This window comes from Leptinotarsa decemlineata, unplaced genomic scaffold, assembly GCF_025532065.1.
Source record: "Leptinotarsa decemlineata unplaced genomic scaffold, Ldec_3_MD MMD2_tig00001393_RagTag_RagTag, whole genome shotgun sequence".
Classification (NCBI taxonomy): domain Eukaryota; kingdom Metazoa; phylum Arthropoda; class Insecta; order Coleoptera; family Chrysomelidae; genus Leptinotarsa; species Leptinotarsa decemlineata.
In genome coordinates this window covers 12,429,172-12,457,029 of record NW_027412562.1, presented here as the reverse complement: position 1 = coordinate 12,457,029, position 27,858 = coordinate 12,429,172, and the positions used below count along the sequence as shown (strand labels likewise).

General features: G+C 37.7%; 1 protein-coding gene across 2 annotated transcripts in view; it reads right to left on the bottom strand.

Moving 5' to 3' along the window:
- LOC111506965 (uncharacterized) overlaps nt 1–27,858 on the bottom strand; it is a 181,936-nt gene that overhangs the window by 27,556 nt on the left and 126,522 nt on the right. For both annotated transcript variants that reach the window (XM_074176012.1, XM_074176013.1), the window contains exons 3-4: nt 16,172–16,367; nt 5,073–5,351 (exon numbers count right to left, since the gene is read on the bottom strand). In XM_074176012.1, coding sequence (XP_074032113.1) covers nt 5,073–5,351; nt 16,172–16,363 — 471 coding nt within the window. In that variant the 5' untranslated portion in view covers nt 16,364–16,367. The remainder of the gene's footprint in view (nt 1–5,072; nt 5,352–16,171; nt 16,368–27,858) is intronic.

Genomic DNA, 27,858 nt, shown 5'->3' with positions numbered 1-27,858 from the left:
TTTCAGGTAAGTGATGATGACGAAATTCGAAGGCACTCTCCAAGAACTTTAAAAATTATACACTTTAATACAAAAAACCTCTTCGATTCATAAAATTCATGAGTTACATCAAGCCGATGTTGAACATAATCTTAAATTATTTTCGATTTTTTTAAAATTTTTTAGTTTGTGTTACTATAAAAGCATGTTTCCTCAGTTTTTTCTGAACTATTATTTATTAATATTCAAGTTAGTATCTACACCAAATATGAATATGTGGGAAGTTTTTCGTTCAATATAGTGCCGAAAGAGGCAATTCTTATTGAAATTTTTGTAGGTTTTCAACCGTTATTATCGATAAGTTGTTTTGTCTTGATAAATAATCACTGTTTTTGCTCTCAGTTACCTTTAATATGGAAACTATGTAGCTGAAATGTTGACCAAACGTTTCACTGTATTTCACGTATAAATCGTGGAAGTCCTTCTTCTAACTTTTCATTGTTAGACAGCAGGATGCTTTCTGATCATCAGACGTTATTGAAAGCCAAAATCTATAATTATAAAAAAGAATTAAATATCAACTTATGTGATTCAACTTCTTTTGTGGAAACTGCGTTTCACTTTTGGTCACTTCTGATACTTCACCGACACAGGAAAACAAATAATGATTGTTTACAAGTAGGTAGGTACTATTTTCAGCATGAATTATATGAAAAAATAAGAAATGAAAACAATTGAAAATTGAAAAGAACTGATGATTCTCGATGGAAACCGCGATAGCCGTTTCGTTATATGAAAGCATTCTCAAGAAGAGATGCTCATTCCTGTGCTATCGCGGTTTTCAAAGCGAAAATGTCACAGTAAACTCTATAAGTAAGTTAAAAAAATGGTTGTAATAGATTCGTATGATAAATTGGTATTGGATAAGTCTTTCCTGCCAATACGGTCCTATCTACCAACGAAAAACGGGTTAATATGGGCATGAATCAAGCTGATTAAGGAAAAATTAATGAATGCGCAACCATAGTTTGAGATCCTCACATTACTATATGCATTATGGCGAAGTTGCCTGGGATAGCCAATTTGTTGTCAGATAGCAACACGGTAATAGCAATTAGAAAGGCAATAGAGACCCAGTAAATAATTATATTGTTTGAATCTGAAGTATGATTGAAAAATATATGTTGTATGTTTAATCAATATTACGAATTTTTTGGTTTGTGAGAATGGATAATGTTGGACAAATATATCAAATGTGTAATTTGAAAAAAATATTGGCATTACAATTATCAGACATTTACACATCATAACTTATCTGTGGAGCGATAGGGTTGACAATTAGACAACTGAAAAGAGTTTCTAGAATTGAATAAGAAACACTATGGCTGTGAAGTAGAATGAGCTCATTGAACAATATTGAAATAGTTTACACATCAATTTCCAATTCTGAAATTACATTTTTTTTAATGTCTCTTCAATTATTTATATACCAACTGAAGTATTTTGAATGACAATGAATTGAAAAAAAATACATTTTCATTATCAACAAATGGATAGAACAATATAAAATAGTTTGAATATAATGTTGATAATAATAGAGGCGTTGAAAAGTATTCACAACTCTGGAACTGACAAATTCTGTGAAAAAGGAGCGCCAGTTAATGTGCTATCAAAAAATATGGAATGAGCCCAAACTACTATTACTATAAAATCTTGGACAGGTTTTCTTTCACGGCCATTCAAATGAATAGAGAATCACCTCACATATAGAAAACACTTTGTGAAAATAAAAATCACAGAACTTTCTCTATTCGAATTACTTCAGGGATATCCTAAGCACACTAAGTCTATGTTGACCTTAGTAAGATGTTGGATATAGTAATGGGAACTGGATATTCTTATGCCGCACCTGGTTGGAATATTCAGAGCCTCTCTATAGCTCTGAGGTATATTCCCAGTAAGTGGAGAGAAGTACGAGTAGTATTTATACCTAAACCAGGTAGGATGGACTTCACCTTACCAAAAGCATTCCGACCAATTAGTCTCACATCGTTCTTCTTATAAACTATGGAGAGGCTATGTGAGCGGTACATAAGAGATGAAGTACTAGTTCACAACCCACTTCATCCAAATCAGCATGCATATACTCGGGGAAGGTTTACTGATTCGGCCCTTCACTATGTGGTTGGCAGAATCGAGAGATCATTGGACAACAAAGAATTCACCATGGGTATATTCACAGCTTTTCCAACAATTACCCAGCAACTACACTCCAGGAATGTACCCCTGGTAGTAGGAGAATGGATACTCAAGATGCTCTCTAGTAGAGCAATTAGTATCAATGTAGAAGACATCACAGTGAGGGGATGTCCATGAGGGGATGTCCACATAGTTCTGGATACCCTGATTAATCACCTCAACAATAATGGATTCTATACAATTGTATATGCAGATGACACAGTTATCTTTCAGACCGGCAAATTTGTGAACACACTGTGCGATAGAGCGCAGGATGGGCTCAAATTGATAGAAACATGGTGTAAGGAACACTCACTGTCGACCAATTCCAAGAAGACTGAGATTGTCTTTTTCACCAGGAAAATAAGTTTATTGGGCTTGAAACCTCCCGAAATCTTCGAAAGCGAACTAAACTTCTCCGAAGAGGTGAAATATCTTGGTATTATCCTCGACAGGAAGCTAACATGGAATTGTCACCTACAGAGTGGAGCAAAAAGAGCATATGTGGCTTATGAGCAATGTCGAAGGACATTGAGTCGCGCATGGGGTCTTTCACCCCGCATGGTCACCTGGATCTACACAGCAATAATAAAACCTATGTTAACGTACCAAGCCATTGCATGGGGACCGAAAGTTCTACAAGCAACGACCACCCAAAAATTATATCAAATACAGCGACTGGCTTGTTTAAACATCACAGGAGCCATGAGTGTAACACCAACCGTTGCAATGGAATTAATTACGGGTCTGACCCTTCTGAACCTGTATGTTGCCTTGATGGCCATGTTACGATTGCGCATGGCTGGTGTAAACTTCGAAGTAGGAATGGCTCAAAAACCGAAGAAGGCTCAGGATGTGGAGTGTACTCCTGATTACTAAGCTTAAGGATTGAGTGGGGAATGGAAAAAATACCTGCGTGGTCCAAACAGAACTGGCTGGTATCTCAATCGCCATAAAATAAATAATCAGGAAAGGAATTTCTGGCAAAAACATAACAATCTGCACTGACAGCAGATAAGCCCTATTAGCTTCGAACAGACAACGCGTAACTTCAGGGATAGTACTAGAGTGCCACCAAGATTTAGCCAAAGCCTCGGTAGATGATAACATTATCCTGAGGTGGGTTAAAGGGTACGGCAGGACTAAAGGTAATCGCATTGCTGGCTCTTCAGCCAAGGAAGCGGCTGGACTAATAATTTTAGGATCCAGTGGCACATACGGCCTGATGACTTCGACAATTGCGGAACCAGCCAAATGTTATACCCATGCTCAATCCCTAAAGAGATAGGATGTAATCAAGGGATGCAATCTTCCCAGGATCACCCTGGGCGACTGTCAGGCATGTTCTATGCGAGTGCCCGGAGTTATCGGGCGAGTCTTGGCTTACACCTGCCGATATAAAGGAGATGTCTCCCAGTGACCTGTCCACCTTCCTGAAAAGGACGGGATGGACGATGACTTAGGAGGACAACTTCTCGGGAGGATGCACAATGGGTCACATGTGGCCTAAGTGCTGTGGACTTACACTCAACCTCCCTGCTCTACAGATACAGATAGATATAGTTAACTATGTGTAATTGATAAATACTTATACTAAGTGAGCCAAAATTGATACTGGTCGTGAACAAGGAACATTGCAGTTTGAGTTTATCATTGTTTAAGTTATTTGGTGACTGAACACACTTTGCTTGAAATACCATATTATTGCTGTAACAATGGATATCAGAGTCTCTCAACTCAATAACTTATAAAAATAACTGTTCACTACTATAGATTTGGGTCTGTCACTATCATGAAGCTGGGTTAGTTGTTTCATTATATACGTCTGTTTTATTTCGACTTTTATCTTTTATACCCTATTCCACCCTGTTTGTCAATTATTAAATATCTGCCTATATCCATTGTTTGTTCACCTGGATTTTTTCAGTTTCAGGTATTGAACATATGATTCAGCTTATAATGGATTTTTCATAAGCGCGCTGTATATGTTCAAGTTACAATTATGCTCAGCTAAAGCTGTTGCTATAGAAAAAACTTACCGATAAGATTCATTTTGATTTTCTTTATGAATCGTTTACAAAACTGCGAAACGTATTTCGGAACACTTGTCAAGGTTTTGTAAATTTTTTATAGTGATAATTAAAATGAGTAAAAATAGATAACAATAAGTTTCTATCAAGTATCGGTCAATTTCATTCTATTTCAATAGAGTTTTTGGAGAATAACATCGATTTCAATAAGGGTAGAATTACAATTATTTTTTAGGAATCAACTTTGATTTGGTATAAGATTCTAAAACAACCGTGTCTGACTTGAATTGTTTTTTTTTTGTTTTTTCTCTGCGTCTTGCATCGCATATTCTCTGCAACACTTTCGAATCTTGTAATAGATATTATTGGTCTATTTTTTTCCGTAATTTGGAACATAAAGTATGATTTTAGTCTTATGTTTTCTTTTGGAATCATTGATCAATCTTGGAGAATAACATCGATTTCAATAAGGGCAGCATTACAATTATTTTTTAGGAATCAACTTTGATTTGGTATAAGATTCTAAAACAACCGTGTCTGACTTGAATTGTTTTTTTTTGTTTTTTCTCTGCGTCTTGCATCGCATATTCTCTGCAACACTTTCGAATCTTGTAATAGATATTATTGGTCTATTTTTTTCCGTAATTTGGAACATAAAGTATGATTTTAGTCTTATGTTTTCTTTTGGAATCATTGATCAATCTTCTACTGCCTAATCCTACTAACTATTAGGCGAAAGCACTTCCTAGAAATACTAAAACTTGCCAGCATAACAAAGTAAATGTACAAAATTCTATTGGTGAATCAAATAATTGCCACTCCTACCTGTGTGTCTCTCCTTTGTACAAGAACATCTATGCTATTCACCCCGTCTAAGGGAGGCGGCGGATCTGCCATGACTATCCTTGCGTTTCTCGCACAGTGCATGCAAAAACACCTGACTGCGGTCATGATGAAGCCCACCACGAGGAGTATGGCTCCGGCCCCAATGAAGATATACCTGTGGTCAGCATCTGCGGCGTTGGGCACAAGTTGGACTAAACCTACTATTAACACTATGGCACCCAGTAGAATTGAGCCTACTATGATTTGGAGGGCTGACACCTGGAAAATCATAGTATATTAATGATTTTTTTATGCAATATTTTTGTTCGTGTGTGCATGAATCGAATTCAGTCAAATAGAAAACGTTTTGATACACAACCAGTAACATGTTTGTTCAAATTGTATAAACATTTGTTATTTGCACGTTACCGGTTTGATCTTTCAGTATCCAAAATTATCAATAAATTTAGACCCCTCTAAAAAAAGTATACTCGTAAAACTGAAAGGGTTGAATGAAGCATGATCAAATTTCAAACAATCCTCATAAAATTTTAAAAATTTAGTATACACACAAATCTTCCTCTTGAATGACTTCGACCATTGGTGAACAATGTATGAAAATCCATTCGGTAGTTTTTGAGTTTATCGTGTTCAGACACACAGACAGACTCTACGACTTTGATTCTTATGTTTAAAAAAAATCTGTTTCAAAAATCTGTTTTTCCGTTAACCAACTGTCGCACCCCTACGAACGAAAACCCTTAGAAGTCGAAACTCAAACGAGCTGAGGATTAAAGACAACATTTGTCTTACAACATTTGTCTTACAAGTGATAAAACATGTAACCAACTACAAACCTGCCAATTCAGTAAGTAACACTTTAGATTTAATTAATAAAATCAAAAACTTTCAACCTAATTCCAACACCCTCATGATATCCTTTAATGTTAGCAACTTGTTCACTTCTGTTCCAAAATCTGAAACCCTACCTTTAGTTTCTAACTTGCTTTCTCAACACTTAACTTCTGACTCTACCAAAACAGATATATTAACTTTACTTAAATTTTGCATTTCCCAAGATTTTTTTGTCTTTAACAATAAATTTTACAGTCAACCTGATGGCCTAGCAATGGGTAACCCTCTTTCACCTTTCCTGGCTGACATTTTCATGGAAAATTTAGAAAATTCATTCATAATTAATAAAATTGATAAGATTCTCAGTTGGCACAGATATGTTGATGACTGCTTGGTTTTCATAGATGGCAACTCTAATGTAGCACATGATATCCTTGACTCCTTAAATAACTTACATCCCAAAATCAAATTTACACTTGAAATAGAACAAGACAATAAATTAAACTTTCAAGATCTGACTATAACAAAAACTAACAACAAACTAGATTTTTCCATTTATAGAAAACCAACCCAGACTGATCATGTCATTCCTTTCAATTCATTTCATCCCATGCAACATAAAATGGCTTCCTTCAATTGTTATGTTAACAGATTGTTGAACATTCCCTTATCTCCCTCCAATTTCAATTTAGAATTAAATACTTTAAAACAGATTGCTGTCAACAATGGTTATCAACCATCCATTATTCACAAATTAATTAGTAAATTTAAACTCAGATCAGATAGAAGATTGGCCTTTAACTCCACCACCTTAGTTAATTCACCTTCTGTGAGATATTTTTCCTTACCTTATTTTGATCAAAATATGTGTACTGTTATTTCCAAATTTATAGAAAATACCATACCTGGTACAAAAATTTCCTTTAAATCTCAAAACAACTTAAGTAACTTTTTAGTAAATTCTAAAGACAAAATCAACAAATTAAACTCTAGTGGAGTCTACAAGCTTAACTGTTCTGATTGTTCGGCATCTTACATTGGTAGAACCTGTAGACCTCTTTTCACTCGTATTAATGAACATATAAAAAAACCTGATAAATCTGCTTTTGGCCACCACATAAAATTTCACAATCACAACTTTAGTCCCAATAGAAATTCCAAAATATTACATAAAATAGATAATAAAAATTTCCTTAGACTTGACTTGTTTGAAGAGTTGGAGATTTCTAAAGAACTTTCCAACAATGATCATTGTTTGAATACTCAAGTAAACTTAAACAGAGATTTCCTTCCCCTTCATAAGAGGATTATGAATTATGAATTAATCACAGTTTATTAATATAATTTATTCAGTATTTCTCCTCTACATATTCAATCAAACCCATAATGGATCACTCCTGAAGTTGGTACCATTATTTTAACATGACACTTGACACATTCTGTCTCAAGTTGTCCTTCTTCATAAGATACTTTGACTGAACCACATGGCCTGAATCCAAAAATGTATTTTCTTGGCTATAAGCCTATTTTGTTTTATATAATTTAAATATTACAATGTACAATTCACTTATCTTGATACTTCCTGTTGCCTGACAAGTAAGTAATCTCAAACAATTTTTCCAAATTTCTTAACCATAAAAAAAATTTTACAACTTCAATTTCACTAAATTCCCTTTTCAACTAGATCACTTACTTTCAGGTGAGCACTGATGATGACGAAAGTCGAAAGCGCTCTGCAAGAATTTTAATATATTATACACTTTAATACAAAACCTCTTCGATTCATTAATTCAAATAAGTGTATTCAGCTTTTCCAAATCCTTTTAAATCAAAATATTATTGTTCACAAAAGAAAAAAAATACTAGCAAATGACAGAAATTTCGTAATAAATCTTCTAGATAAAAGTTAATAAAATAGGTCCTACACAAAGATTTACTAGTCTTGGTTTTTATCTATTCATCTTCAATAACTGATCTTGTTATTTTTCCTGCAATATAATAATTATTATAACATTACCTAGTTTGTTAATCTTAACTATTTCATTTCAAGTTTTTAATTATATTATTATACTAATATTTTAACTATTTTATCATGTTTTAATCATCATTTATATTTTTCGTAAAGAAATATTGTTGTCTTTTATTGTATTTTGTATTATTTTTATTACATTATAGTCATTAATTGTTTGCGGAACAAGTGCAGTAGCAATTATAGCCTAGACACTTTATTCAACTTTTTCCTTAAAGTAAAGTACTCTTACTCTTGTGAATAAAGTTATAATTATTATTTTTTACCATAGTATGCGCTGGTCAGGCCCTATCCCCCGAAGATCCGATACATTCAGGAGGGCGTGCCAGCATTATCAACCAACGACCACTCTCCACACGTTGGTGAGAGTGATCATTGGGTCCAAGAATTATGCATCTTTCCGGCTAAGATTTCTGCCTAAGTGCGGCAAGCCGGTATGATTATAGGATTTGAGAGTAGAGAGGATATCATTCTACCAAGGACTCCAATGATCAGAAAAACCATCTTGACAGAGTGATCTGGATAGAGTCTGCGGAGTTCGAAGAGAAAATCTCGATATTTTATCCGTTTTTCCACCTCTTTTCGGACGATATTCGTCTCGACAGGAGCTGAAAACTCAGGCTGCATCAGGCTTATTAGCTTGTATGATTCTGAGGGAAGGAACGAATAGTTCCAAAGGATTCAATATCTCCCGGAGCATAGAGCAACACCGGTGTCTCGTCAATACAGTAAAAGTGCCGTAGATGCTAATAACGCACTCTTAGGGCTGCTTTATGTCTATGGATAAAGGCCAAGACCGCATATGCTGGACATGCTGACAGCAAGTTCATTAGGGTCTCAGACGCCTGGCGGCAGGCCCTGCACTATGTGTCAGGAACCTCTAAACTAATCACGCGACTGCGGTATACTAAGGTCTTGAAAACACCATCCTGGCATGCTATGATGAACCCCTCAGTTTTCGACTTCAACCCACTCGACCTGAGGAAACCGAACGTCAGGCGTTTTGATAAGCCAAGTCTTCAATGTTATTGAAGAAGACCCCATGCACTGGCTTATCTTTCTGTTGCCTAAGGAGTGAGGTGCTCTCTGCAGCTTTTATATGAGTCTTTTTCTGAACGGGTTCCAACTTGGTGACAGAGTTGTGATCACCTCGTTCAGTGTCGAAAACCAAACCGAGTTCATCAGCTGCTCGGGCATCGAATCCATCTTGATTTTATTCAGGTTGAAGCCTGGCCTCCTTCCCCTTTTAACTGAGGTTTGTCAGAAAGACAAATGGGTCACAACTGATGTTTGTTGGTGGCATGAAAGTCCTTAGACATCCATACCGCCCTTCGCGTTATACCCCTACCTGGCTGGGGTGAGATAGATGAAGATATTATTCATCTGTTAACGGAGAACATAGGGGCCTCATTCGACAGAGTGTCGGGGCCTTCTATATCGGGAGGGGTCGTCTACAGCGTAATCTATAGCTTCCCTGACTAAAGGATTTTCATGAGTTTCAGCATAATCTAAAACTCGCCGATTCCTCGACTGAATGGATGGCTGAATGGAAGGCAGCTTCAAATCTCTGCGGATGGCTTCATTCCGTACGAACCACGGAGCATTCACAATCATCCGTAGAATTTTGTTTTGTAGAGTCTCCAAGATGGAGATGTTAGTCGGAGCCGCTTGTCCCCAAACGCCTGAAGCATACATGATGACAGACTTGAACATCATGTTATAGATCGTGATTTTGTTTTTTAGGCTCAGCTTCGATTTTCTGTTGATCAAAGGGTACAGGCTTGCCACTCGACCCTGGATCTTTGCCTTCACGCTTAACAGGTGCGGGTTCCAGGTGAGCCTACGGTCTATAATAAGACCTAGGTACTTGACCCGCGCTTGCCAATCAATCTCCCTTCCAGAGATTCTCACTTTCATGGCCGGAGAAGCTATCGTTCTTCCCATGGTTATTGCCTGAGTTTTATCCGGATTCACTCGGATCTTCCACTCGAGGTACCAGCGCTCGAGGTCGCCCAATGCACGTTGCATATAGACGATCCCGAGCTCCCGACCCATGGAAGATGAGAGGAGAGCCGTGTCATCGGCGTAGAGAGATACCTTCACATGCTCGGACCTCGGAAGGTCGCTGGTATAAAGGGAATATAGCGTGGGAGAGAGCACGGCCCCCTGTGGCACTCCAGCGAGGATCTCTCTGTTGTCAGACAGAGAGCCCTCTACTCTAACCTGAAATGTTCTGCCTCTCAGGAAAGACCCAATCCACCGGATCAGGCCCCGAGGCAGGTCGAATGCGATTAGTTTGTGAAGAAGGCCTTCATGCCAAACGCGGTCGAAGGCCTTCGAAATATCTAATAGGACTAAATGGACTTTTTTGTTCCTGTTCAACTCCGCGATGGTGTTTTCGACCAGTCTCAGAGCCTGCAACTCAGTGGAATGCTCTCTCCTGAAGCCGAATTGCTCATCAGGCAGAACATTTCGGTCCTCAACTTCTTCGTTGAGCCTTTGGAGTACGACTCTTTCAGCCAGCTTAGCCGCCGACGAGAGCAGACTAATCGGGCGATAATTCTGCGGGAAAAGCCGGTTCTGCCCCTGTTTTGGGAGCATGACGACGACCGCATGTTTCCACCTTCTGGGGAAGTATCTTAGGGCCAAGGAGCTGTTGATGATGCTCAAAAGGCTCTCAACGCAGTTTTCCGGGAGCTTCTTCAACAACTTGTTAGTTATTGAGTCAGCCCCCGGGGCCTTCTTGGCTTTTGCAGCCTTGATGTAGCCCTTTAATTCTTCCACAGAAGCCGGACGAATGACATCATCGTCATCCTCCCTGAGGATACGGTGAACCCGATCTTCGAGCAGAATATCGCGGTCGATGTCGTCATTGTCGTCAACGTTAAGTTGAAACTGACGTTCCATCGTGTCAGCAAAAGCCAACGCTTTGTCGGCGGGGGAGTAGCATACTCCGCGCTCTCCGTGAATGGGTGAGGGAGCTGTCTTCTTTCCTTTGAGTCTTTTAGTGATTCGCCAAAGCTCGTCACCTCCAGGCTCAATGGATTTCAACAGCTCCTCCCACCTATCATTTCGGTAGTCAATGATGGCCTGTTTTACTTGATTGGCCATCCTGTTTGCCGCTGTTTTGTCTCCTGGGAAGAGTGTTCGCTGATAGAGCCTTCTCAGGCGGTTTCTCTCTCGTATCATGGCTTTGATACGAGGGGGAAACTCATTATAGCTCCTCTGCGGACACTCCTCACTGGAGGTGGCCGTCCGGAAAGCATCATTCACGGAGATCTCGAAGCGGTGAACTGCCGCGTCGAGTTCGTTGGGAGAGCGGAGACCCTCAGGAGGGGCGCGCATCTCTCCGAGCTGAGCTGTGAAGACATCCCAATCCGTCTTATATCTCATGCAATAATCAGGGGAAGGAAGTTCATCACCCAATACCAGGATTACTGGATTATGATCGGAGTCCAGTTCCGACTGAACGTAAATTTCGCTGGTCAGAGAGACATTTCTGAGAAGCGCGATGTCAAGTACGTCAGGCCTATACTGCCCGCGATAGAACGTAGGTTCATCCGGTCCCAGCACGAGATATTCATGTCTGTCGGCATGCGCATGGAGCGCTCGGCCGTTTCGATTGGTGGCTCTGCTCCATAGTCCGTGCTTGGCATTGAAGTCGCCAGCAGCAATTGTCGGAATATCACTACCCATCAGCAATTCATCCAGTGATTCTGGGAGTAAAAGATTAGTTGGAGGGTTATAGACAGAGATTAATCTGTGACAACCCTGCCTCAGTCGAATTTCGACCCCTACGGCCTCAGTTCCGTGTAACCGAGCACTGTCAATGCCGTATTGGACACACTGGAGGGATCGTTTGACAAGAATGCCAACTCCCCCACCAGCACGTCCAATACGTTCTCTATGGAAGAACTTGTAATTTGGAATGACAACGGATTCATTCCTCAGATGCGTCTCTTGGATTAGAGCCACATCGATGTTATGTTCTAAGAGAAAATTCTCAAAGTCAAGTTTCTTAGGTAGAAAGCCATTGGCATTCCAAAAGACTATCTTCAAAGATCTAGGCAATGTCGGTTGTCTAGACATTGGCAGTTCTGGTCAGCACGTTATTATTCACCGTGAACATTTTTTCGAGCACGGGGAATTTGGTGAATAGTTGCTTCATCTGCTCCAAAGCGGCGCAGATGTCTGAAGCCCCCTGAATCTGAGGTAAGGGCATAGATTGAGAAGGAGCAGTCTTTGCCGAGCCGTTTGCACCCTTGGATGCTGCTCTGGCAAAACTAACTCCTTCCTTAACACGACCAGACCCCGCAGGTCTGCCTGGGGGAGATGGTTTTTTAACTGGCTTGCCTCTAGACTTCTGAGCCTTAGGGAACTCAGGGCAGCCTCTATAGTTGGCAGTGTGTACCCCTTTGCAATTATTGCACTTCGGGGGGTCAGTCCTTGCTTTCTTGCAGGCGTTGGTAAGATGCCTGCCGGCGCACTTGACGCATATTGGGACGGCCATGCAATTCCTTTGGCAGTGGCCAAAGCGTTGGCAGCGATGGCACTGACCCACCGAAGTTTTGGGGTGCTGGGGTTCAACCTGCACCTTCACACTCAAGAGGTCTTTGATCTCAAATATGTCCTTTTGGTCTTTGGTGACCAGTACCAGGACCATGGGTAAGGGCTTATTTGCTCTCCTCATCCTAGTTACTGAGGAGGGATCAAAGCCTCTGGCTTCTAACTCCTCACGGATGTCGTCGACTGAGAAGTGCTCTGGCAATCCTCTGAAGACGGCACGGATTTGCCGGTCTTCAGGGAGGGAGTAAGTGTGATGGGGGATGTTCTCCGTCACAAGGAGTCTCGACAATCGACGATAATCGTCAGGAGTCGAGGGCTGAACTTTGATGCCGTCATGAAGATTGACGGCTTTGGAGAAATTTATTTTCTCCTCGGCTGCTGTTTTGATCAGCTTAACGCACTTGTCCTTCTGACGAACGACAATTGGTGGTATTTTGACTTTTTTAGTGGGAGGCTGGTTTTCCTGCTTACGTGGGGCAGAGGGGCCAGGTTCCTGGTCCTGAATAGTTCTGACAGTTCGGTCTGAATGATCAGAAGCACTGTCAGCTTGGATAGCTGGACTTGTGTCCATATTTTCGTTGGAAAGAGAAGTGGCCACCTCGCGGGCCAGACTTCGTGTCACCGGACGCGACGAAACCTCGGACTCGGAGTAATATTTGCTTGCCTCGTCCCTGATGTCGTCTAAAACAACCTTCTTCTGCAATCTCTTTGCTTTTTTCGGTTGTTTGCCTTTCTTAATCCACTCGTCTACCTTGTTTGTGGACACATCTGGTAGAGGTGGGAAATCTTCGCTGATTCTTCTCTTCTTCAAAGCGGAGGAAGAGGAGGAATGTACGCTTTCGTGATCGCTGTCACGGAAAGAATTGTCACTCGCAGGCGGAGCATTAGCCACTCCCTGATTCCCGTCTGTCAGATTTTAACAGCCGGGCCCAGAGACTGGCAATGTATTGCCCTGCAAATCTGCCTGGTTTAGGCCGAAGCACGAGATCAATTGGCAAATGATGCTAATGATCTCGGTCTTGTCCCTCCCAGCCAGATTGCGAAGCAGTTCCTCCATACTGCTTGACATTTTACTCACTTAAAACTGACAGTAAAGCTCTGAGCAGTTGAACGCAACGAAAGCTGCTCGGGCAGCTACTCCAAAGAGAAATGCACCAATTTCTGCTCTCTCATGGTCGCGGCCCATGCAGAGAAAAGGATCCGAACTACTGACAGGCTACATCCAGTACCATTCTGTCATGTAGGTAGACACTGTATTATTTTTTTTTCACCGTAGTGTGCGCTGGTCAGACCCTATCCCACGAAACCCGATACATTCGGGAGGGCGCGCCAGCATTATCAACCAATGACCACTCCCCACACCATGGGGTAAGTGATCATCGAGTCCGAGAATCATGTGCCCTGAGCAAGCGCAGTGAGCCAAGAATGACAGCCTTCTGTATCTGTGCGGTTAAGATTTCTGCCTTAGTGCGGCAAGTCGGTATGATTTTAAGATTCGAGAGTAGAGAGGACATCATTCCACCTAGGACTCCAATAATCAGAACAACCATCTTGACAGAGTGATCTGGATAGTGTCTGCGGAGTTCGAAGAGAAAAGAAGAGAAAATCTCGATGTTTTATCCGTTTTTCCTTCTCTTTTCTGACGATATTCGTCTCCCCAAGAGCTGAAAACTCCACGACAAATATCGTTTTGCTCTGGTGGTCGCGAAGGACTACATCAGGCTTATTAGCTTGTATGAGCCTGAGGGTGGGGAATGAATAGTTCCAATAAATTCGGCACTTCTCGTTCCCCACAACGGATTCAATATCCCCCGGAGCGTAGGGCAACACCGGTGTCTCGTCAATACCGTAAGAGTGCTGTATATGGTAATATAGCACTCTTAGGGCCGCGTTATGTCGATGGATATAGGCCGAGACCGCATATGCTGGACATGCTGATAGCAAATGCATTAGGGTCTCGGGCGCCTTACGGCAGGCCCTGCACCTTGTGTCAGAAACCTCTATACCCATCACGCGACTGCGGTAGACTAAGGTGTTAAAGATACCATCCCGGCAAGCCATGATGAACCCCTCAGTTTTCGACTTCAGCTCACTCGACCTGGCTTATCAGGCGCTTTGATAAGCCAAGGTCTCCATTGTTATTGAAGAAGACCCCATGCATTATTATCATTATTATTATTATTATTATTATTATCGAAAATAAATTTTGTGGAATGGAATCTCATCTTTAAATGTTCACTAACAGTGTGATCAATAGTTATTAAGGAATATTTATAATAAATAAAAAATAAACGTGTTACTAATATCAAAAATAAAAAAAATATTTGAAAGTCTTGCTTTTATACCACACGAATGGTGAAATCCGGAATTCAGGGTTATGTCCTCAGGGGGTGAAAGCAGCAGGTAATATGATTCAATTTCAATGATGACCTTCTCGAAAAACGTTCCCTTTCAGAATAAATTCTACAGATCTCTGTCTGGAAAAGTTGTTCTGCAGAGACAAAACCACACACTTATATCTCATGAATATTATATTTTTCTAATGGAATCTGGGACGGGTACTTCCCCAAAAAAAACCTATGAGACCTTTATGTTTAAAAATTCACATAGTTAGTACCTAAATGAAGTTGGTGAAAAAATACCTTGAAAAATGGTTATTGATGGTACTACTAAGTGTACTACTTAGTACTACTAAGTAGGTGCGAGAACCATGCAGCAATTCCAATTCAATTAGGAAAATTTGCATAGAAAGCAATTTGCTGAGTTAGATTGGCAGGCGCCTTCAATCTACTTTGTTTTCTTTGGTTAATATCAGACGTTAATACAATGTAAAACCTATATTGCCGTCAAGGTAACGCTAAACCGTGGTCACGCAAAAAAATAAAATGTTACGAAACCATAACAACTTTTTACACCAAAGAATAAAATTTCACTATACAATAACTTCCTCAGAGGTTCAAACACGCCTATAAAGTATAGTATGAATACGCCAGGGTTATGTATTTTCATCGAGAATCGGGCAGGTTCATCACATAATTTTTTGATTATGTTCCCAGTTAATCGGCATTTATGAAGTCCAGCAGTGATAATTCATTAACTACAAAATATACCGTGTCAGAAGAATAACGAAAGCTTCTAAAGCTACGCGATGTAATTCATAGTCTAATTTTTGAAAGTATTTGGTAACTGCAATATGAAGTGTTTGACATGTTAATTCTATGGAGATGAAGGGATACTAGGATATAAATTCTCTAGTTGATCACGAATGTGGTTTTTTAAATTGTGTACATATTGGAAGATTTCTTTCGGAAATTAAAATACAGCGAGATGATTGTCTTAATAAATATCACTTAAGAGGTTCAGATTTTTACAGTATGATATTGGTAGTGGTGACGGTTGGACTTATTTAACTGATTTCTGTCATGTTCTGCTTCATAATAATCTGCCATATATCCTCAAATTGAGGTAATAATATAAGGGCTCAAAGTGTTTTTCTTCCTGCATATTTTATTTAAAAATTCTGATTGGTGTGATTCCATCGATTCTGAAAAAATTTTTGAGAGATATCAGATTGATTTGGTGACTCTGTGAAGATTCAATAGAAAAGATCTAGTTCAGTATGATTGGAAAATCAGAAATTAGTACTCACTTTTCCACAAATATATAGTTCCGGTAACCTCTCGTTACCATCTTCGTTGATACCTGGACTGGGAGTTGGACTTGGACTGTTTGGAGGTAGCCAGTGACCCCCAATGTAGAGTTGGCTTGGACGTTTCGAGCGTTTTTCCTGCCCTTTTCTTCTTTCATGGCGAACTGCCACAGCGGGCATAGCACCAATCATTTTACTGAAAATTTCAAAGCCAATTTTTTATCTTAACTGATATTATGAAAAAACAAATGATGTTTCATATAATCATATATTTGTAATGCTACTCAGAAACTGCTGAACATATGTTGAAAATAATTTCACCTCTAAGCTGGATGTTACATTATCAGCGATTAACATGGCCTGTATTTCATATTATCAAAAAATGATAAAAAAACTTTTAAAACAAGCTATTATTAAAGTGCGCTAAAAAGATCAAAATAAAATTTTAAATCACATTAACCACATTCATTTATGACTTTACAGAATTGAAAATATAATAAAAGCTTGTCGCGATAATTTCAATTTTTAATTGAAATTTCGTAATAACGTAGGCACCTACTAAACTTGTAAGCAATTCATAATGTTTGTAATGAAATTAAAGTGCCGTGAATGCTTAAAATGTAGAACTTCAACCTTGAATAACTTTTTTGCACATATAGGATTTATCGGGTTTGAAATTTATTGCAGTACCTAGTTGATCTGTCGAAATGTTTCTTAATTAAATTTCATCCGACTGAATATGTAGGGATTTTTTCTAGGCATCGCGACAAGCTTTTATTATAATTTCAATTCTGTAAAGTCATAAATGAATGTGGTTGATATGATTTAAAATTTTATTTTGATATTTTCAGGGCACTTGAATAAAAGCTTGTTTTAAAAGTTTTTTATCATTATTTTATTTTATATTTTCTAGTTTCAATCGATAGTTATCGATCAATACGGAAAGTCCATCTATAAAACGGAGAGTCCTACAACAGAAAAACTTAAGGAACCAATGCTAACGACGCCCATCTCATCAAATTACACAAGTCATGGTATGCCTCTTGTACCTGTTGCTCACATTGCGTGATGGACCCTCTTAATCTGGGAATAAGCGGAATTATTATAAGGGAATTATGTACCACCCTCTAAGGAGGGTGGTACATAATAATACTTTTTTACAATGCAAATAAATATGGGTTCTTATAACCTACTACACCATTTATTGTCTTCTTTTTAGAGTTGAGAAGTAGGAATTTGAAGATAAAAGCTTGATTTGATTTTTTTTCTAGAAATATATTTTTTTTATTGAAGCCAACCCTGGATGTGGCATCTATTTCATGGTGGGCTTACCAACTGCCTATCATAAACGAATGTGTACACAAAATTTCGTGTCCCTGCTATTTACCGCTGAGGCGATCTCTCTTACGGAGCCGATCCTGGCAGCAGCATCAGGTTATGTTTATGATTAACATGCATTGTCATCGGTTCTGGACCAGCATGCAAAATTTCAGGTCAATCGGATACCGGGAAGTGGGTCAAATCAAATTTGCAAGATTTGTTAACATACATACAAGTCAAGTTAAATAAAAGCTTTCAATTAATAAATACATAGAGACCGCTACGGAAATTGCAATGAAGTAAAGGAATTTACCTTCGAAATCATTATTTGCATGCGCGTGCGATGTGGAAACCATTGAAAATAATGACTATGTTTATTTGTTACGAAAATCAGAAACAAACACGAATAAGAATGGAAAAAACCAAATGGAAAGTTCGCAAAGCCGTGAGCTAATCGCCAAGTGTATCCGAATAACAACTTGTATGAGTGGAATTGGATATGATACAATTTCACAATACAATTCATCATGTATACTGTTTAATAATAGCAGTGAAGTAGAACCTGTACAAGTTTATAATGAACAATGAAACTCAAGAAAATAAAAAAAACAAATCTGGATGACATTACGTAGATACATTTGAACAAAATAAAATTTTACCAACTGTCGAAATATATAGTTGTGTCATTTCGCTTGAAATGAAATGAAACTTTGAAAATGTTCTGGTGTGCATGTTAAATTTATTGAGAAAGTGTTTTGTTTTGTACTTGAAAAGTGTGCCAATGAATTCGCACCAGTATTTTGTAGACTTTAACATGTCTTACATGGAAGGGGTTTTTTCTTCTTGTTGGAAGATTGCTCGCGTTCAGTCTATTTTTAAAAAGGCAAGAAAACTCTTCCAAATAATTATGGACCACTTGCTTTGCTATCAGTCATATCACTGATAGCCGTAAACCACTATATCCCAAGTATTTGGAAAGCTTCAAGATCTTGAGCGATCATCAATATGGCTTTCGGAAACAAAGATCAACAGGCGAGAAACATGGAGAGTCAAGAGCTGTTGCGCTTTATATTTCTCAGGCTTTTGACCGTGTGTGGCATGAGGGTTTGCTGACCAGCTGGCTATGGCGTGTTGGATCATTTTTGTGTATGTCTCCCCAGCTTCCTAAAAGAACGTTGCCTGCAAGTGGCCGTCGATGGAAATCTCTCAAATACTTTTACCATCAACGCTGGTGTTTCCTAGGGATCCATATTGTCTCTCTGCTTCGATAAGTTTGTGGGGGTTTAAAATGGACAACAATATGTCTTGGCACAATCATGTCGATGGAGTTGCGAATGCTGCTTCTCAAAAGCTTGGTACACTATTCCGAACCAGAAAACTGTACACACCTCAGCAACTTTTGATGCTTCATAAAGCTCAGGTCAGACCTTCTTCAAAGTATAGTTCACATGTATGGAGCTTCGCCCCTAAACATACCCTGAAGCTGCTGGAGCCATCCGCCTGATTGGAGACACGAACATCAATTGCAACCTAGATTGTCTGGAACATCGAAGACAGGTTGTAGATTTGTATTTTTTTTATAGATTCATTCACGAGAGTTGTTTAAGTGACTTGGCACATCTGATTCCATCAAGAGCGGTACTCATTAGAAATACGCGACGGACTGTGTCTGCTCATCGTTCTGAGGTTCAACTCAGTACACCTCTAACTTTTACAAATTAGTTTAATCTCCAGCCATTCAAATCCAACGTGAATCTTTACTTTCACACAGGCATCGATCTTAAAGTGCTTTAATGATTTTCCTATAGTGCTTGTGTTTTGTCCTTGAAAAAACTATATACCTACTTGCGAACAAAAATAATAATCCTAAAATTTTTGAATCCGTATTAGTGTTGAATAGATTGGAAATTTTCTGAGTGGTATATTCAGTATTCAATGTTTCAATTTCCTGTCCCGGAAACAGTTTGGATTTAGGGCGGGTAAGATGACTCAGGATTCAATTGTAGAAGTAACGTCAGATATGTGACAGCATGGATGAAAAGAAATAAACCATATGTATCTTTGTCGATCAGGCGAATGCAAACTCAGCTTATACAAACACTGGAATGTTTCGGTTTCAGAGGAATAGAGAAAGACCTACTGAGCAGTTCCTTGCGTGGTAGGCAATGATTAGTGAAAATTGTCGATTATCAGAGTGAATTGAGATAAGTTCGATGTGCGTTTCTCAAGAAACTGTGCTGGATCTATTTCTATGTATTATCTATATCAATATCTCTATAATTCATCACATAATGACAAGTTTTGCTGATGATACTGTAATTAATTGTCAAGATATAAACTGAAATGAAGTAAAAGGACATGCCAAGAAAGTCAAATCATCCAAAGGAACAATTTGTTCAGGCCAGTCCCAACTCCCTACACTGTAGGTTAATGAACTGACACCTATCAGAAAACAACTACTCCCCTGGCTAATACCACAAAGGGCGTTGGATTATATCCTACAGGAGTCAGTGCAGGATTCTTCACTACTGAAGTTATTCCTGTATATGCTGTTGACGATACAACTGCCGCAATAGATTTCGCACACTTGCCTGCAAGTGAGTTCCAGTAATTGAAATTTTATTGCGGCAGTTGTATTGCCAACAGCATATGCAAGAATAACTTCAATGAAGAATCCTGCACTGACAGCTGAGGACATAATCCAATGCCCTTAGTAGTATTAGCTAGGGGAGTAGTAGTTTCCTGATACGTGTCAATCCATTAACCTACAGTGTAGGGAATTGAAACTGGCCTGAACGAATCGTTCCTTTAGATGATTTGATTTATAGCCAGTCTTCAAGTATGCCCACTGACTATATGTGATGAAATGAAATTGCTCACAGTGAATTATGTTAAAATGCAATTCACTTCACGGCAAATTTGCCCATATTCAATAATCTCATTATTGAAATAGGAGATGAAAGTAGCCGCATTCCCAGTGTTGATGACATCAAATATTTAGGAATTATCATGGACAGTTACCTGAATTGGGATCAACACACATGTCACAAAAAACTTCCAAAGTATATTATTAAAATTGAAAAAACTGTCCTTTGTTTTGTAAACTCAACAAAATAGAGTGTTTTATCACGAATTAGAGTTAACCTACATAAACTATGGTATCATTGATTGGGATAGGACTCATAAAACACACATTGGGAATTTCGAAGTGGTACAGAGACGACTACTGAAAATAGTCTTCAGAAAGTCTTGCAGACATGGATTGGATTCACTTTTCAATAAGACCCAAATGGTAGATGTTCGCCAAATGTTTTGTAAAAATGTCGCACTGAGCAAGAAATTTTTTTATATTTCTTGTATTTTATGGTTCATCCTCATTTATTCTCATCAATTGACAGTTTATATATCATTTATTCTTAGTTTTTTGTATATTGTGTAGTACATTGAAACATATTTTGAACATACAGTGCTTTTCTTTAATGCCCTCCTTTTATTTTTTGAACGGGTCAACTCAAAAAATTGAAATTTGGGATGATGAAATTAATGCATGAATACTCAATTTTGAAGTGAAATTGAGAGATGAAACTTTCAAGATGGCGACTGGGCGCCATCTGGGAAAAGAAATTAAATGGAAAGGGGGGTCTTCTGACACATCTTTTTGAAGCTCCTAACAAATGCTTCACAACCCTAGAATATAATGTCAATATCTTCAACTACCTACTACAAAATTGAAGAAATGCACTGTATACATATTTCGTATTAGTAGTATTAGTTTTAGTATTCTGGGATCCTAATTCGATATAATTATGCATGTCACGATTTTGAATTCATATCACATAAAAAGTCGATGTACAGGCCAATGAATTCTCATTAAATCATGTTCAATAATTACCTTGTTCTTTTGAATCAATGTATATTGTTTCTAAATAAGTTATTATTATTATTATTATTCAATAGATTGTATAAGTTGATAACCTTGAGCTCAGTATTTATAATTTAGTGATCTAAAGAATACTATATCTACTAAAACCGATACTATAGATACTAATCTGAAGAAAAGAGTACTATATTTTGATAACTCTTATCATCACCCACTTAAAAGTGCTGGGGCTATTATTAACTGTTAAAGTTATCATGACCTAACCATTATAGTTTACTTATTTTACTGAAGTCATAATAACTGCTCATGTCCAAATTAGTCAATACCCATTCAAATGAATAGTTTCATAATCAAATTTCATTATGTACTTGTGAATTTCTCTCTGATATTCAATTCAGAGCTTTTGATTAGAAGTTGCATTTGTGTTAAGTTGCGGTGTATCGCTAATGAACAATACTATTATTTTATATCGAAACAACTGATGAAAACTGATAACATTGTAGGGTAGTGTATACAGAAATAAAAAAATAGATTACTAATGGAGCATTTATACGAGAAAAATATCAATTTGAAATTGGTACAGAAGTTGGAGGAGTCATTTAGATGATACCATCGTGTCAAAACAAGTTCGAATTCCACTTATGGAAATTATTAGACATCGACAGTAAAGGGACTAAACCGCTTCGAGGACAAACTCCCATGGCAATATGAGTGTACATGTGTGAGTGAGGAGATGGTGACGATGGCGGCATATTGGGAAAAAACAAACATGTCGGCATGCAAAAAGGGCACTAAACCGTATTTTCGTTGATAATAGTATGATTGTTATTTCCAGCACATGGAATGGAAGTGGGGATGATAAAATTATTCACCAAGTAAGAACAAAGATAGCGGTATGCCAAAAGGGCGCTATCGGTAGTAATATATTGAACTCGTTCTAATGTAATGCTGTGCGTGCGTCAGTCGGGGCACCAACCAAGTTGGCGTCATCAGGAAATGAACTGAATACTAACATCATTGAAACGTTAACATGTGGAGGGGCAATTTTTCAGTATCTGAATTGCTGAAATAGAAAGAATGATTGATCATTTATACTCTGACCTGTTACTTGATGTAAATTAGTAATACTATACATGATGAAGATTGTAGAATTTTGACAATACATTTTATCTGGAAGGCGTTTCGCTACACTGTACATTCATCAGTCAATGGTATATCAAACTATTCTCCAATGTCTTTTATATAACTCATAATCGATTACTTCAACTATGTATTTATTGAAATACAATCAGCAGAATCAGCAGAATCTATGAGAGAATTTTTGTTACTGAGGTGTCCATATCATGTCAGGTTTAAAGAACATCATATAGCTTCCAGAAAACGTCTAAAGCTTCAGGAAAACGTCAAAAAGCGTTTTGAGAATGTTAAAGCATCTAAAAGACGTTCAGAAATGTCAAAAATTCTAACACCAAAACTATTAAACTCCTCTTGACTTGCGATTGAGTTGGTGTCATCACAAAATGACAGGAGCATATGGAACACACTTTCCAATGTCTATATGTTGAGTTTTCAAAATGATTTTTACCACAATATAAGGAATCAGTCTACTTTGGTTGAATCATAATTATAACGTTAATGTACGTTTACGATTCGCAAGAGCGCCAATATGTGAAGAATCAATAGGTTTTTGTCTAAACTGATGAGTACTGTCAACTGTAATTGGCGTCATGTCAGTTATGAGTGAGGGGTTAGTAGGTTAGGATTCTTCTCCATTCAAATTTTGAAGCATCAGAGTTGCAGGGGCAGGATAGGGATTCAGGAATAGAAATAAACTCAGGATTCTGAATCAGTTCGATAAATTGATGGATGTAGCCATTACTACGTGTTAGGAAATCATAATGTAGAAAAGAGAAATGAAACTTTATATGTTTTTTACCACTTTTATTTATAACTAACATTACTGCAGTTTCGTTCAATACAGACATTTTCAAACTCATATAATAAAGTATAAGTTTGAAAATGTCCGTATAGGACGAAACTGCAGTAATGTTAGTTACAAATGAAAGTGATGAAAAACATAGAAAGTTTCATTTCTCTCTTCTTCAATAATCAGTTTATTGACAGATAGGTAGATAGATAGATGCATGATTGTTCATACAATAAAGTATAAGTTTGAAAATGTCCGTATAGGACAAAACTGCAGTAACGTTAGTTACAAATGAAAGTGGTGAAAAACATAGAAAGTTTCATTTCTTTCTTCTTCGATAATCAGTTTCTTGAAAGATAGGTAGATAGATAGATGCATGATTGCTCATACAATAAAGTATAAGTTTGAAAATATCCGTATAGGACGAAACTGCAGTAACGTTAGTTACAAATGAAAGTGGTGAAAAACAGAAAGTTTCATTTCTCTCTTCTTCATTAATCAGTTCATTGATAGATGCATGATTGTTCAATTTTTCATCGTGAAGTCGTGTATCTTTTTTGCTGTCGTCAATTTGAGAGACGAATCTGCCACAAGTAAACAAATTTTGAAGGAAATGAAACATTTCACCACACCAAATGCTACAATTCATCGCAAGTTATCACTCCAATTTTGAGAAAACTGAAAAATTCTCAACAACGTGATAGTGGCTGGGCTTCAGATCAGTTTTTCATACAATGACCTACCAGAGGTAAAAAAAGCATGAATCAATAAGGCAAAAAATGATTAATAAAATAAATTGAGCATAGCTGTGCTCAGGTTTTAACCTCAGCACTCTCTCCAGCTGGAAATTGAAAAAATAATGCTATTACTTTATCATATCTACAATACTCCTAAGTACTGAAATTCACGAATTCAGTTTCCAGTGGTAGGAAAATTCCAAGATCGAAAAAACATTCCGAAATCTTAGTAGATGTATATATTCTGAAAAAAATGAAGGAACACGTCATCACTTTTTCAGTCTGTCGAAATATAAAAAAAGGAAAGCAGTTTTTTTAATATTTGGGCTAAATATGATGAAAAAAATAACTTCAGTTCATTACCAGTTCATTTCCGCCTTGGAGAAAAATCCAACAGTCTAGTTATCGACTGTAGGGAGGTGAACAATGAAGCAATTGAAATATCCGAAGATGGTGAAAATACAATGAAATTCAAAAACTACAGAAATCAAGTACTTTCTGTCGTTTATGCTGATCTGGAGTGTTCTAGAACTGATAACAAATAATACTTAGCCAGAAACATTCCAGATTTCTCCTAGAAACTGTTCCTATAATGATTTATTGTTATATCAGTGAACATATAGGAGAGAAAACTCAAAAAATTTGTTAAAATCTGTTTTCCGTTAACCAGCTGTCGCCCCTACGGACGACAACTTTCGTTTTGTGCGATTCCCAAGGCTAATTGCACACACAACGTTTGTGAACGGCCGATTTGATACCGGTCGTCCAAATTCCAATAGTGAACCACATGTGGGAACGGGACCTGGCACACATGCTTACCAATGATCGACGCCGATCACCGGTCATGTGTATCACCGGGTCCCGTACCCACATGTGGTACACTATTTTAATTTTGACGACCGGTATAAAATCGGCCTTGCGGTTCAAACCACCGAATCGCACAGCGGTCGATTGACTGAGTGGAACTGACCACTCACATCAACCCACCAGGCTACCATCCTACCAAATCACTGCATGCAGTGATTTGCTGATCGAATAACTAGTTTGGTTTATGACCTTTCGGCAATTTATTAATCAGATAAGAAGGTGCGGAACAATAACCATCTCATTTTTGAATATAATTAGTGTAGGTTGGCCTATGAAGAGTGCAACGTCAACTGTAAGGACAGCCACACGATTTCAGTTATTTTTCATAATCTATCAGGCGATGATGCTCATTTGATCATAGTGGACATAGCTACAAGAATTTAAAATCAAAAACAGTAACTACAAATCACCGAAGGAAAGTTCTTATCTTCAACAAAACATATGGATGCATCAAACATTCTGTTTCGATTCATCAATAGTTTTCGATTTATGATTACTTCCTTAGAGAAACTATCTCTATATATCTCTAAATTCTCCAATTGAAGTCGCACACGATAAATCTGGATAAAAAACCAACCAACATCCTAATAAAGAAAGGTGTGATGTCATACGAATATTTTGATTTTTTTGATAAGTTTACAGAAACTCATCTACCAACCAATGATACTTTCTACAATGAATACCATGGAAAACATTGTCTCCATCGTTTGTACCGTAGAGCTCAAAAGTCCATGTGGACTATGTTTGGAAGTACCAGTTTGGGGGACTATATGGAAACTGATATATTACTTCAGGCTGATGTCTTCGAACGAATCCCTTCGAATATTCTGTGAACATATGGGCTTGGTTCCGCACACTACTTTACTCCGACAGGTTCTACATGAGATGAAATTTTGAAGTATGCAAAACAAGAACTGAAGCTACTAACAGTTCGAAATATGTTTTTGTTTGTTGAACGTGGAATTCGAGGAAGTTCAAGTCAAGTATGCAGAGAAAGAAGAGCCAATACCATGTTCAGCTATAATCCCTCAAAACCTGAATCTTATTTGATATACTTTGATATCAATTATCAATATGGATGGGCCATGACTCAATATCTACCATATGAAGGCGCCACTGAAGTTATTCCTGCATATACTATTGGTAATACAACTGCCGCAATGGATTTTTAATTTTTGGAACACACTTGCAGACCAGTTTCGGGTTGTTTGGCCACTCGTCAGTGCAAGGTAGTGTCTATCATCAACATAATGATGATGATGATTTCCGATAATTGAAAATCTAATTCCTTTAGAGTATCATTCCTCGAACTAGGCTGAAGCGGACAACAAACAATAGGTCGACAATAATGAAACACACGATTTCACGAAAAAAGAAAATCAAATCAATTATGTAGTAGAACATAAAGTAATCGATTGATACCGTGTATCTATAAATATACAGATTCAAAATTCTGAGTCTATTTTTTCCCTGAACCTCAATCCTTCTCCTGAAATGCTGATGTTTTGAAATTTGAATAGAGCAGAACTCTCATCTAATAAATCCTCACTCATAACTAACTGGGCGCCAATTCAGTCTTCAATCAATACTTTTCCTACTCATGTCAGAAAAAAAATTATCACTCCTTGCTGTGGTGGCGTTGTTACAAAGCATATTTGTACATTCACGGTATAATTATGATTAAACCAAAGTTGCCTGATTTTTAATATTCCTGTAGGCAACAATTTGATAACTTACATATACCTACTCGTAGATTCTGAAAGGTGTATTTCATCCGATTTTATAACACCAACTTCATCGCACGTCAAGAAGAGTGTAACAGTTTTAGTGTTTGCATTTTTGACATTCACGAATGTTTTTAGCCGCTTAAACGATTTCCAAACGCTTAATAGATGTTGATTCAATGTTTATATGAAAGTAATTGACCTACACATCTCTGTATTTGATTACTTTCTTCCTTCCGTTGGGATATTCTAACATGTTTTTTTTTCGTATAAAGATGAAGTAGAAGAAAGCCGAAACCTTTTTTCCCAAAAATTAATCCCTCCTAAAAATATACCTCTTTCCAGATATACCTTAGTTTTAATTTTCTCTGTGAGTACCACGATCACTGTCAAAACCTTACAAACCGAATATACATGCGTTTAGTACTGTTTTTTTTTTATTCTCCAATGATTCAATAGTTATTCCGCTATTCTGTTAGGAGACAAATACAATAATTCAAAGATCATGAGAATCGGCCAGTCATTCTCGAGTTTTTAAGAAACTGATACAATTTTGCATCTTTGGTTTACATATCAGATTTGTAGTACAGCAAAATGATATCGTCAAATGAATATCAGGTCAACTTCATTTACATCATTAGTTTTGGAATATCGATTTTAAAATTTCTTAGTAATCATACTCACCATGAACGTCATTTCAAAAGATAGAACTATCGATTTCACTCAGTAATTCAAGCGCTTTACTACCCACCATATCTCTAATGGAATTGCGTGACAAACGTCTTGAGATGTCTGTTGGACAGAAAATATAAAAATGGGTCACAGACAGAGGCTTCAATTTGATTCCATAAATTGGATTTCTTCATTCCGTTTTCGTGAGAGTTCGTCCAATTCAATTTTTCCAATATACAATTTCGAGTATTTCATCTGTTTGTTGTTTACAAGCTGATAATTTTCAAAACAATATTGGATATTGTAGAACATGTATTTTATACAGGGTATAACTGAATAAGTGTGAAACATTTAAGGAGGTGATTCCTCATTGAAAAAAAGACAGGATCTTTCATATGAAGAAACTTCATAGGAGCATCCCTTGTTAAGATACAGCCCCTTAAAGGGCGTACATAAAATTTGTATAACAATTTTTTCACAAGCACTGAAAAAGTTACAATATTGTAATTAACCTGACGTTTTGTACTACCAAAAAGACACTTAGCCAGTAATTTATTTGG